This window comes from Chiloscyllium punctatum, chromosome 8 (assembly GCF_047496795.1).
Source record: "Chiloscyllium punctatum isolate Juve2018m chromosome 8, sChiPun1.3, whole genome shotgun sequence".
Lineage (NCBI taxonomy): Eukaryota > Metazoa > Chordata > Chondrichthyes > Orectolobiformes > Hemiscylliidae > Chiloscyllium > Chiloscyllium punctatum.
In genome coordinates, this window is record NC_092746.1 from 124538872 (window position 1) to 124552118 (window position 13247).

At 46.8% G+C, this 13247-nt stretch overlaps 1 protein-coding gene across 1 annotated transcript in view; it reads right to left on the reverse strand.

Moving 5' to 3' along the window:
- The window catches only part of LOC140480877 (myosin-1B-like), a 154548-nt gene extending 142105 nt beyond the window's left edge, over positions 1-12443 (reverse strand). The window contains exons 1-4 of the mRNA XM_072576421.1: positions 12386-12443; positions 5738-5868; positions 4695-4798; positions 2202-2345 (exon numbers count right to left, since the gene is read on the reverse strand). Coding sequence (XP_072432522.1) covers positions 2202-2345; positions 4695-4798; positions 5738-5837 — 348 coding nt within the window. The 5' untranslated portion in view covers positions 5838-5868; positions 12386-12443. The remainder of the gene's footprint in view (positions 1-2201; positions 2346-4694; positions 4799-5737; positions 5869-12385) is intronic.
- Positions 12444-13247: the final 804 nt, after the last annotated feature.

A 13247-nucleotide genomic window follows, 5' to 3' on the forward strand; every position in this document is an offset into this window, starting at 1 on the left:
AAGAAGTGGGGAGGCTGCAGAAGGATTTGGACAGGCTGGGAGAGTGAGCAGATGGAATACAATGTGGGAAAGTGTGAGGTCATGCACTTTGATAGGAAGAATAGAGACATAAACTGTTTTCTAACCAGGAACAGGCTTCATAAATCTAAAGCACAAAGGGGATTGGGAGTCCTAGTACGATTCTCTTCAGGTTAACATGCAGGTTTAGTTGGCAGTTAGAGAGGCAAATACAACGTTAGCATTGAGTTCAGCTGGGCTAAAATACAAGAACAGGGATGTACTGCTGAGGCTGTATAAGGCTCTGGTCAGTCTGTGCTTAGAATATTGTGAGCAGTTTTGGGTCCCGCATCTAAGGAAGGATGTGCTGATGATGGAGAGGGGTCCAGAGGAGGTTAACAAGAATGATCCCAGGGATGAAGGGCTTGTCATATTAGGAGCAGTTGAGGACTCTGGATGTGGACTCAATGGAGTTTAAAAGGATGAGGGGGGGTATCTGATTGAAACTTACAGAATACTGAATAGGCTGGATAGAGTGAAAGGTAAAATATTCTGAAACTTGAAAGGGTTCAGAAAAGCTTTACCAGGATGTTGTCAGGGTTGGAGGGTTTGAGCTATAGGAAGAGGCTGAACAGGCTGGGTCTGTTTTCCCTGGAGCGTCGGAGGCTGAGGGGTGACCTCATAGAGGTTTACAAAATTATGAGGGGCATGGGTAGGATAAATAGACATAGTCTTTTCTCTGGGGTGGAGGAGTCCAGAACTAGGGGGCATAGGTTTAGAGGGAAAACAATAGTTGAGAGGGGAGAAGTTTAAAACAAACCTGAGGGGAAATGTTTTCACACAGGGGGCAGTGTGGGTATGGAATGAGCTGCCAGAGGAACTGATTAAGGCTGGTACAATTACACGATTTAAAAAGCACTTTGATGGGTATATGAATAGGTTTAAAGGGTATGTGCCAAGTACTGGCAGGTGGGTTGGGATATTTGGTCGGCATGGACGAGTTGGACCACAGACTCGATTTCCGTGCTGTACATCTCTATGACTCCATGTTTACTAGGGGAGACTAGGACCTGAGGGCACAGCCTCAGAGTGAAGGGATGACCCTTTAGAATGGAGATTATGAGGAATTTCGACAGCCAGAGAGTAGGGAATCTGTGGAAGACATTGCCACAGAGGGCTATGGAGGCTAAGTCATTGAGTGTGTTTAAGATAGAGATAGGTTCTTGATCGGTAACGGGATCAAGCAGGCAGAAGAATGGGGTTGAGAAACATGATTGAATAGCTGAGCAGACTCAATGGGCCAAATGGCCTCATTTTATAGCTATACATTAGAGGACATTAGCTATGTACTGGGTCAATGGAAAGATTCTTGGTAGTGTGGATATGCAGAGGGATCTTGGAGTCCATGTACATAGATCCCTGAAAGTTGCCACCCAGCTGTGAAGAAGGCATACGGTGTGTTAGGTTTCATTGGTAGAGGGATTGAGTTCCGGAGCCATAATGTCGTGCTGCAACTATACAAAACGCTAGTGCAGCTGCACTTTAAATATTGTACAGTTCTGGTCACCCCATTACAGGAAGGATGTGGAAGCATCGGAAAAGGTGCAGAGGAGATTTACCAGGATGTTGCCTGGTCTGGAGGGAAGATCTTATGAGGAAAGGCTGAGAGATTTGGGTCTGTTCTCATTGGAAAGAAGAAGGCTAAGGGGGATTTGATAGAGACATACAAGGTGATCAGAGGATTAGATAGGGTAGACAGTGAGAGTCTTTTCCCTCGGATGATGATGTCAGCTTGTATGGGAGGGCGTAGCGATAAATTGAGAGGCGATAGATTTAAGACAGATGTCAGAGGTAGGTTCTTTACTCAGAGAGTGGTAAGGGTGTGGAATGCCCTGCCTGCCAATGTAGTTTACTCAGCCACATTAGGGAGATTCAAACAATCCTTGGATAAGCACATGGATGATGATGGGATAGTTTAGGGGGATGGGCATGGATGAGTTCACAGGTCAGCACAACATCGAGGGCTGAAGGGCCTGTTCTGCCCTGTACTGTTCTGTGTTCTATTATGGCATTATTGCTTTTTCATGTTCACCTGTTCTTTTGATGACTGCTCCAATGTCAGTAACATGCCTGTACATGCCTGTAAGAGAGGTACTGAACATCTTGGCAATTGTTCTGGAATGTTCCTTTCCCCCAGTACTCACATAGATCAGCCAGTTTGCATATCTCTGCCTGAGGTTGTGCAGCACAGACGCCTCGTTCAGATGGGTTAACATGGCCATATCTTCAGCCAGACTGAACTTAGGTGGGTTCATCTCCTGAGCATCCTCTTCCTTCAGAGTCACTTTCTAAGAAAGAAGTTTTGAAACAAGATACATTGGAGTTTGCACCTGGCAGCATCTTTTGTTGTACCTTTTATTGAGCAGTTCATCTTTAAGTGTAAGATCAGTGTGAAATTGTGGAGGTCAACCATTGCAGCCCCAGGATATTTCAGCAGGAGTTTCATATTTTCTTTTCGTCCTGTTCAGAAATGCAATCCGGAACTGGTGTGATTTGAACCCGGGTTAACACTAAGTGAAGAAACTTGAAAGATTAGACGAGGATACCTGGTCAGTTTCTGTGCTGTGCATCTCTATGACTCTAAATTGCTGGAGACACTCAGCAGGTCTGGCAGCATATGTGGAGAGAAATCAGAGAAAGCTCAGAACTGAGTTCTGAGGAAGGGTCACTGGACCCGAAACGTTACCTCTGATTTCTCTCCACAGATGCTACCAGACCTGCTGAGTGTTTCCAGGAAGTTCTGCTTTTGCTGTGTCTGAACCCATGCTTCCTAAGCTCAGAGGTAGGGACGTTAGCACCACACCAGGGAAAGGCCTTCAGAGGCTGAGTGTGAGTTGACCATCCTGACACGAGGCAATCGTTACTGTGTCAAGGAGGTTGGATCATAGAAGCCGGACAGTGTGGAAACAGGCCATTTTGGCCCAACAAAGCCACACTGATCCTCTGAACAGTAATCCACCCAGACCCATTCCCCTACCCTATTACTCCTCAATTACCCCTGACTCATGCACCTAACCCACACATCCCTGAACTCTATGGGAAATTTAGCATGGTCAATTCACCTGACCTGCACATCCTTGGACTGTGGGAGGAAACCGGAGCACCCGGAAAAAACCCACACAGACATGGGGAGAACATGCAAACTCCACACAGGCAGTCACCCAAGGCTGGAATTGAACCTGGGTCCCTAGCGCTGTGAGGCAGCTAACCACTGAGCCACCGTGCCACCCTCTTATCACACTCCCCCCTTCCCCCCCCCACTTCCCTCTTCTACCAGGTGATCACTTCCCCATGTGAACCCCAGCAGAGTGGCTGGACAGGTTTAATTCAGGTCAGCATGACAAACCTGGTTCAATCCCACAGAGCAGCAGGAGCCAATCAGCAACTAGCACAATCCCAAAAATTTGCCCACATGTCGTTTCCTCAGCACTGAGCTAAATCATTAGCACCTCGACTGGTCTGCTCCCCAGCTCACTGCACAGACACCAATGATCAAATCCAAGAGGTTCACTTGTTTAAGAGAGAGGAGGAGAGCTTTGAAAGAGTCAATGACAGATCATAGTGCAGGGCAAGATGAAGGAACACTGGACAACAGTATGATGAAGGTGCTCAGAGTTGGGAAGAGAACAGTGATGTTGGACTGTTCCACTGCGGGAGGGGAGATGGGGAAGAACTGAAGAGATTTGACAGCAAGGATTATAGACACATTGGAAACAGGAGCACGAAGAGGCCATTCAGCTTTTTGAGCCTGCTGCACCATTCAATATGGTCATGGCTAATCATCCAACTTAGTCACCACCCCCGCTCCCAGTCTCTCCCCAATACCCTTTGATCCCTTTACACTGCCTTAGAATTAAAGGGGGTAAATTCAGAACAGAAATGCGAAGACATTTCTTCAGCCAGAGAGTGGTGGGCCTGTGGAATTCATTGCCGCAGAGTGCAGTGGAGGCCGGGACGCTAAATGTCTTCAAGGCCGAAATTGATAGATTCTTGATGTCTCGGGGAATTAAGGGCTACGGGGAGAATGCGGGTAAGTGGAGTTGAAATGCCCATCAGCCATGATTGAATGACGGAGTGGATTTGATGGGCCGAATGGCCTTACTTCCACTCCTATGTCTTATGGTCTTATGGTCTTATGGTCTCACTGGGACCCCTGCTTCTGGACATCTTCCCAGGCATTGGGAACATCCTTTCTGAGTTTACCCTGCCTAGTCCCGTCAGAATTCTATAGGCTTCTGTGACATCTCACCCCGTCCCCCTTATTCTTCTATAATCGAGCGAATACAGTCTTGACGGATCCAGTCTCTCTTCATACATCAATTCCAGGGATAATTGTTTATTTTTGTTCACATATTAATTCTAAATATATGATGTTGTTAGACCAGGAGTTAACGGAGAGCATGAGTAATGTATGATCTGGATTTAGTAATAGGGAAGGTGGGCTACACCTGTTTCTTTGGTCCTGGGATTTGCATGTCATTGAGGTTGGCAATTATTGAGAAGGCAGAAGTCAAGTTGTTGAAATGTGAGAGCAAGGAACGTTTAACTAGAATCATACCCTGCTCTGCTGGACTTAAAACAGAATAAAGCACATTTTAAAAATACGATTGATTAAAACACACAGGAGGGCCACTCACTTGTCCAGCAACCGTCTCCACAACGATTTTCCCACTGTTACGTTCCTTTATTTCCGCTTCAATATAAACTTCCTTCTTGTCAGGGACCCAGACTTTCTTCTTACCTTTTAAACAAGAAAATGTTTACAGAATACCTTGCTTAACTCCAGGAGTAATGTGTGTCCAGGACTGTCTGATAGAGACAATGAGTTGGACAGAGTCAGTCTGTCCAGTGCATGTTCAGAATACCACAGGAGATTGGGAAACAGAAAGGTATCTCTCTGAGGCTAACTTCAGCTGTGTCAAAGGGTAGGGTTCAAGGGTCAGTGTCTGGCCTCTGAGTGAGGAGGCTCTGGCCCCAATCCAGATGTTGGAGTTTATCATCTAAGGTGGCATTCGCAATATTTCCCAAATCGGAAACTCAGCCAAGACCTCAGCTATCCCCAGGAAGACAGAAAAGAGATCTCCATGTCTGACTGATGGAGGGACAGCGGTATATCCTGAGCTATATTCCATCACTTGATCGATATCACTAAAACATCCAGCTTGTTTGTTCCAAGGTGAAACAGCTGTATGTCAGATCTTGCTGCATTACAGCAACGAGTTTATTTTAAATTGTTAATGGGATGTCAGTTTCACGGGCAAAGCCAGCATTTATTGTCCACTGCGAACTGTGCTTGACTGATGAACCAGTACAGTCCTTATGGTACAGATACACACACAACATATGGTATAGGCAGGAGGGGACCAGGACGTTGACCCAGAGACACTGAAGGAACGGCAATATGTTTCCAAGTCAGGATGGTGAGTGGCTTGGAGTCTCTGTTGTAGTCTCTGTGTTTACGTGGTGAGTCCAGTTGAGTTTCTGGTCAATGGTAACCCCAGGATGTTGATGTTTGTCTTCAATTTTAAAACAAGTATTTGTCTGTCAGACATTTTAGGACACTTTGAGGTTGTTGTACAAATGTAGGTCTAACCCAGATGACTTTATTGAAAAGCGATTACTGGCAATGATGAGGAAGCATCTTCTCTGACACCACACCCTAACTAGACAAAGAGCTTACCGTCAAACGGAACATTCTGGATCGCCTTCAGCTGTTGTGGGTTTTTCCTGAGGTAAGGAGCAGCTTCACCATAGGCTGCCAAATCATCCACCTTGTCCATTTTGTAAGAGCAGAGAGAGTTGTGGAATTATCTGTGAAAGAAGAGGGATTAAACAATAATGTGCCGTCAAAACATTTAAGATACTGCTGGACATGCACATGGATAGCAGTGAATTGAGGGGTGCGTAAGTTAAGTTAATTTATTTTATATTAGGATTAATCCTTGGCGAGCATAAAAGGTACAGTTAGTAAGTTCACAGATGACACCAAAATTGGAGGTGTAGTGGACAGTGAAGAGGGTTACCTCAAATTACAAAAGGATCTGGACCAGATGGGCCAATGGGCTGAGAAGTGGCAGATGGAGTTTAATTCAGATAAATGCAAGGTGCTGCATTTTGGGAAAACAAATCTTAGCAGGACTTATACACTTAATGGTAAGGTCCTAGGGAATGTTGCTGAACAAAGAGACCTTGGAGTGCAGGTTCATAGCTCCTTGAAAGTGGAGTCACAGGTAGATAGGATAGTGAAGAAGGTGTTTGGTATGCTTTCCTTTATTGGTCAGAGTATTGAGTACAGGAGTTGGGAGGTCATGTTGCGGCTGTACAGGACATTGGTTAGGTCACAGTTGGAATATTACATGCAATTCTGGTCTCCTTCCTATCGGAAAGATGTTGTGAAACTTGAAAGGGTTCAGAAAAGATTTACAAGGATGTTGCCAGGGTTGGAGGATTTGAGCTACAGGGAGAGGCTGAACGGGCTGGGGCTGTTTTCCCTGGAGCGTCGGAGGCTGAGGGGTGACCTTATAGAGTTTTACAAAATTATGAGGGGCATGGATAGGATAAATAGGCAAAGTCTTTTCCCTGGGGTTGGGGAGTCCAGAACTAGAGGGCATAGGTTTAGGGTGAGAGGAGAAAGATATAAAAGAGACCTAAGGGGCAACATTTTCACGCAGAGGGTGGTACGTGTATGGAATGAGCTGCCAGAGGATGTGGTGGAGGCTGATACAATTGCAACCTTTAAAAGGCATTTGGATGAGTATATGAATAGGAAGGGTTTGGAGGGATATGGGCTGGGTGCTGGCAGGTGGGACTAGATTGTGTTGGGATATCTGGTTGGCACGGATGGGTTGGACCGAAGGGTCTGTTTCCATGCTGTACATCTCTACGACTCTATGACTCTACCATTGTGGGCCAGAGGGCCTGTTCTGTGCTGTACTTTTTCTATGTTCTATGTTCTAAAACCTGGTCTTGTACTCGCTGTGTACACCATGAGTGGAACTGTGAGCTGAAATGTCCTCAGCTTCCGATGGATATCTTAAGGGTAGTAAGTCAGGTAGTTGATGTATCGGTTTCAATTTTCCAAAACTCATTTGATTTAAGGAATGTTCCTTTAGATTGAAAAATAATTATTGCAACCCCTTTATTCAAAAAAAGCAGGGAGGCAGAAAGCATGAAACTACCGACCAGAGAGTTTAACATCTGTCAGAGAGAAAATAGGCACATAGGAAACAGAGTAGGCCTGTTCTGCCAGCCAATGAGATCTTGGCTGATCTATAACCTAATTGGCTGTACATCGCCTTCACCCCTATCCCTTAATACATTGGCTTAATTCAAAATTCATCTACATCAGATTTAAAGTTAACAACAAAATACTTGAAGATATTATTAAAGATGTTATAGAAGGATAAGTTCAAGATAATTGAGCACAGCCAACTTAATTTTATTACAGGGAAACCATGTTTAACTAATTGTTTGGCGTTCTTTGTCAAAGTAACTTGTGCCATAGACATAGGGGAACCAATGGATATGTTGTATTTTCAGAAGGTATTTGATAAGGCGCTACATCAAAGGAAATAGTGGAAATTAAAAGCTCATGGTATCAGGGGTAAGATATTCCTGATGAAGGGCTTTTGCCCGAAACGTCGATTTTGCTGCTCTTTGGATGCTGCCTGAACTGCTGTGCTCTTCCAGCACCACTAATCCAGAAGGGGGTAAGATATTGTCAAAGATAGAAGATTGGCTGGCAAATAGGAAACCCTGAAATTAAGATCAGTTGAGACCAGTAGAAATTTTAAATTGTGACTAATTTGATTCTAAGTATGAGATGGGTGGCGGTGACCAATATTACTAAAAAAGACAATAAGCTGCAGGAACAAAGGGAGGCCATTCAGCCCATCGAGTCCGCTCCACCATTCAGTGAGATCATAGCTTTACCTTTCTCCTGAATTGAAATTAATGGTAATTGAGAGACAGTGTAATGTGATTCAGATTCACTGATCTGACTGCATCCTACAAAGTAAAACTGAGGTCTAATGTAGCTTAAAAACTGGTTCTGATCCCCAGCATCTGCAGTCCTCACTTTCTCCTAGTTGAGGTCCAATGTACCCATTTCTCAGTGAGCACACTGTCATCACAGACACTGAGAGAAAGGAGTGAGTGATACCGTCCGGTCAACCTGACAGATGCTGGCAGCTCATTCACAGCTGGTATTGTGCCAACCCCAATTTATACAATATTCCAGAGCAGCTAAAGTGTACTCGTATTATCAGGCAATTGACAGCCCTGTATTTGAAGACTAGTTAGGTGACAGAAATGCTATAGGATCCTGCCATTGTTCTAGTCAGGCCTTCCAATGGCTGTCAAGACTGTAATCTCTAATCTCCCACGGAAGCAGACGTAGTGCCAAAGCTCAGCATCTTATTAGTCAGGAGAATGCTCAGTGTGAGGTGGCCGGGCTTTTGCCCGAAACGTCGATTTCACTGCTCGTTGGATGCTGCCTGAACTGCTGTGCTCTTCCAGCGCCACTAATCCAGAATTTGGTTTCCAGCATCTGCAGTTATTGTTTTTACCTCAGTGGCTGACTAGAGTTGAGTGTGTGGTGCTGGAAAAGAGGGATAGTATCGAGTATAAAACATTGTCATTGGGTATAACTCACGCATACTGTAACTGGGTATAAAATGTACAAAGCACCTGGGCTAGTAAGTGGCAAGTAACAATCATGCCACACAAGTGCCGGACAATGACCCACTATAATGAGCCCAGCCTATCGTAATACTAAACAGATTCTAGAAGGAAACCTGGCTTGATAGATCATAATTAACTTCTGCAGTTGGTTACGTTGGTAGTTGGTCATTGAAACATATTCACACGAGGCTGCTAATGTCCTTTGGTAAGAGAACATAAGTTTGTTACACAAAAGAAATAAACAAATAAAGGTTGGAAGATTCACAGCACAAACATTAAAAAAAACATTTCTCATCAGTATTCTTTCATAGATGCTCAATTCCAGAGAAATATCATTCTTTCACAACTCTTGCAAGCTTTACTCAACTGGTTCTGTCCAGTTTCTTTCCCTCAGACCACTGGGACTATTTTTTTAAAAGATTCCTTTCTAAGTTTACTGACATGAATCAGTTCTGGTGGCATAAACTTTCTCAGTTTAAACAGCTTTCAAGCTAAACATTCCTGACTTGGAAACTCCACAGACTATAAACTACTTATGTCGATGTGATTAGTTCTCTGAACAGACTTTATATTCCCCTCCGGATGCAAAGTCTTCTAACTTGTGAATTAAAACCTGTATATTTGCTCTGAAGTCAAAAACTAAACTAATTGTCATTTTGTGTTTACTCTGCCTGTCATAAACTCAACAGTATAAACATTTTATCCATCAACGCTGTAGGGTCTGCTAGGTAATTAGTTGAATACGTTTGTCTTTTTTGAAATGATATGGAGGAATAGAGATGGGGTTAGGGCACGGGGAACATCAGTGCGAGTTTCTGGGCCAGCTCACCTTGTATTTTCACCCATTCAGAGGATATGATCATCACTGGTCAGGCTGGAATCTTATTGGCCATCCGTCCACATTTCTCTCTTTCAGATACATCATCGAACTCGGTCATACCCAAATCACTATCCAGGTACTATTAGGGTATTCACTAACTCAGAATCACACAATTGTTATGGAACCAGAAGGAGGCCATTTGGCCCCTCGTGTTTGCAACAGCTCTTCAAACGATCACAGTGACCTCATGCCAATCTCCTGCCTTTTCCTCATAGCCTGACACATTATTTCTGTTCAAATATTCACCCAGACCCAGTGAGCAAACTCATGACTCTTCTTGATATGAGCTAGTGTGCTTATCTCATAGTGTTTGTAAGCTAAGCGCTCTCCATTAAAACCCCTCTGCTGTTGCTTGTTTTATCTCTGCATTTTTACAACCTACCACCTCCCAGCTGTTACTAGAAGCTGATACACAGCCTCTGCTCCAATCTTAAATAATTCTGTAGACTTCACCTCTACCCATAAAGTGCTGACCTTATATCTCTCTTCTCATTGAGGAGCTTTTTTGTCCTGAACAGAAATTTCTGGAGAAACCACAGCCACCTCCCACACTCCCACCCACACCCCTCCCCTCCCTCACACCCACAACCCCCTCCCACACTCCCACCCACACATCTCCCCTCCCTCACACCCACAACCCCCTCCCTCACTCCCATCCAAACCCCTCCCCTCCCTCACACCCACAACCCCCTCCCACACTCCCACCCACACATCTCCCCTCCCTCACACCCACAACCCCCTCCCACACTCCCACCCACACCCCTCCCCTCCCTCACACCCACAACCCCCTCCCACACTCCCACCCACACCCCTCCCCTCCCTCACACCCACAACCCCCTCCCACACTCCCACCCAAACCCCTCCCCTCCCTCACACCCACAACCCCTTCCCTCACTCCCACCCACATCCCTCCCCTCCCACACACCCACAACCCCTTCCCTCACTCCCACCCACATCCCTCCCCTCCCTCACACCCACAACCCCCTCCCACACTCCCACCCACATCCCTCCCCTCCCACACACCCACAATCTCCTCCCACACTCCCACCCAAACCCCTCCCCTCCCTCACACCCACAACCCCCTCCCACACTCCTACCCACACCCCTCCCCTCCCTCACACCCACAACCCCCTCCCACACTCCCACCCACACATCTCCCCTCCCTCACACTCACAACCCCCTCCAACAAACCCACCCACACCCCTCCCCTCCCTCACACCCACAACCCCCTCCCACACTCCCACCCACACATCTCCCCTCCCTCACACTCACAACCCCCTCCAACAAACCCACCCACACCCCTCCCCTCCCTCACACCCACAACCCATTCCCACACTCCTACCCACACCCCTCCCCTCCCTCACACCCACAACCCCCTCCCTCACTCCCACCCACACCCCTCCCCTCCCTCACACCCACAACCCATTCCCACACTCCTACCCACACCCCTCCCCTCCCTCACACCCACAACCCATTCCCACACTCCCACCCACACCCCTCCCCTCCCTCACACCCACAACCCCCTCCAACAATCCCACCCACACCCCTCCCCTCCCTCACACCCACAACCCATTCCCACACTCCTACCCACACCCCTCCCCTCCCTCACACCCACAACCCATTCCCACACTCCTACCCACACCCCTCCCCTCCCTCACACCCACAACCCCCTCCCACACTCCCACCCACACCCCTCCCCTCCCTCACACCCACAACCCATTCCCACACTCCTACCCACACCCCTCCCCTCCCTCACACCCACAACCCATTCCCACACTCCCACCCACACCCCTCCCCTCCCTCACACCCACAACCCCCTCCAACAATCCCACCCACACCCCTCCCCTCCCTCACACCCACAACCCCCTCCCTCACTCCCATCCACACCCCTCCCCTCCCTCACACCCACAACCCCCTCCCACATTCCCACCCACACTCCTCCCCCCCTCACTTTCACCCACACATCTCCCCTCCGTCACACCCAAAACCCCCTCCCACGCTCCCACCCACACCCCTCCCCTCCCTCACTCCCACCCACACTCCTCCCCTCCCTCACACCCACACTCCACCCCTCCCCCACACCCATACCCCATACCCTTACCCATTCCCCTACCCCACTCAACACCCACACGAACACTCCATTTCCCTACCCTACCACAACCTACCCCCTCCCACTGCACACACCAACCCCCACCCACACACCTTCCACTCCTACCCGCTGCAGCCCAATCCCCATGCCCTTCCAAATTCCTACCCCACACACCTACCCCTTTGTCCTACACCACACCCCCTGCCCCGATTAATGGGGCTCCTTGTGACCATCAGAATGTCCACTCCACACGGAAACAAAGCCACAGTTTGTTTTAAATGGAGCTTGTTTCAATGATGCAGGTCTTTCCAACCCCACAACCAGTTCCAGTGGAAAGTACAGGAAGGACATAAACTCTCCGCCGCAGTTAACAGAATTGGTTACTTTAGACTCTTGTGTTGCGTTGACAGTGTCCTCCCTGTGTTCTAGGAGTCCCAGGTTAACGTTCCATCCTGCCTGGAGTGTGTCTGAGCAGCTTCATCAAAAATACCGTATAACAAGCCATGCTCATTGTAGATTACAGCACATGCTGTTTGAAAGAGAGTAAAAGAGGTGGTGGGGGGGGTTGGGGAGTGGGGGGGGGGGGGGGGCGGTGGGTGGGTGTGGGGGGGGTGGGGAAGCTGTTTCTGCTTATAAAAGAAATAAACTATAACAGAGCACAGATTTAAAGTACAAACCATGTTAGGGTAATGTTAGAAAAAAAGCCTTCTAACCCAGCAAGTGGTTAGGGTATGGAATACACTGCCTGGTAATGTGGTGGAGGCAGGTTCAATTGAAGCATTCGAGAGGAGCTTTAGATGGTTATTTGGATAGGAATGATGTACAGGAAAAGGGGGAAAGACAATGTGGGGTGGAACTCAATAATAAAACTGGCACCGGCACGATGGACCAAATGGTCTCCTTCTACACTGTGACATTTCACTGATTCCCTTTCCCACGTTCTGAAGAAGGGTCAATGGATTGGAAATGTTAACTCTGTTTCTCTATGTACTGATGCTGCCAGACTTGCTGAGTTTCTCCAGCATTGTCTGTACTTGTTTCAGATTTCCAGCATCTGCAGTATTTTGCCTTTTTAATTCCCATTACATAAATATTGCCTAATAACGTGTTGCATTGCAACTACAGTATGTATTGTCAGTGTGTTATATAATATAAACTGTGAATATATTGTGCAACAAATTCTGTAATTGTATAAAACACACCAGCACATAATATGTTATGACACACAGCATTAATGAAATAAAACCCTGCAGTGCCAATTAGAAAAAGCTCTACTGGCTAAATTAAAATATAACCAGTTAATAAAACATTTGATTAAAAACCAAATACACATAGATTACATACCTTGATGACAGACCCAGCTACTAATCTAGCATGTTACTGCGAAATGATCCTCACTATTAAATGGAGACACATCAAAGGGTTCAATGCCATTGGTCCCTATTTGTAGATAGAGCCCAAAGCTTTAGCAAGATTAGGAGGAAGGGAGACTTTCCAATGACTCACAGCCCTTTCAGGGAATAGAAACACAAGAAGACA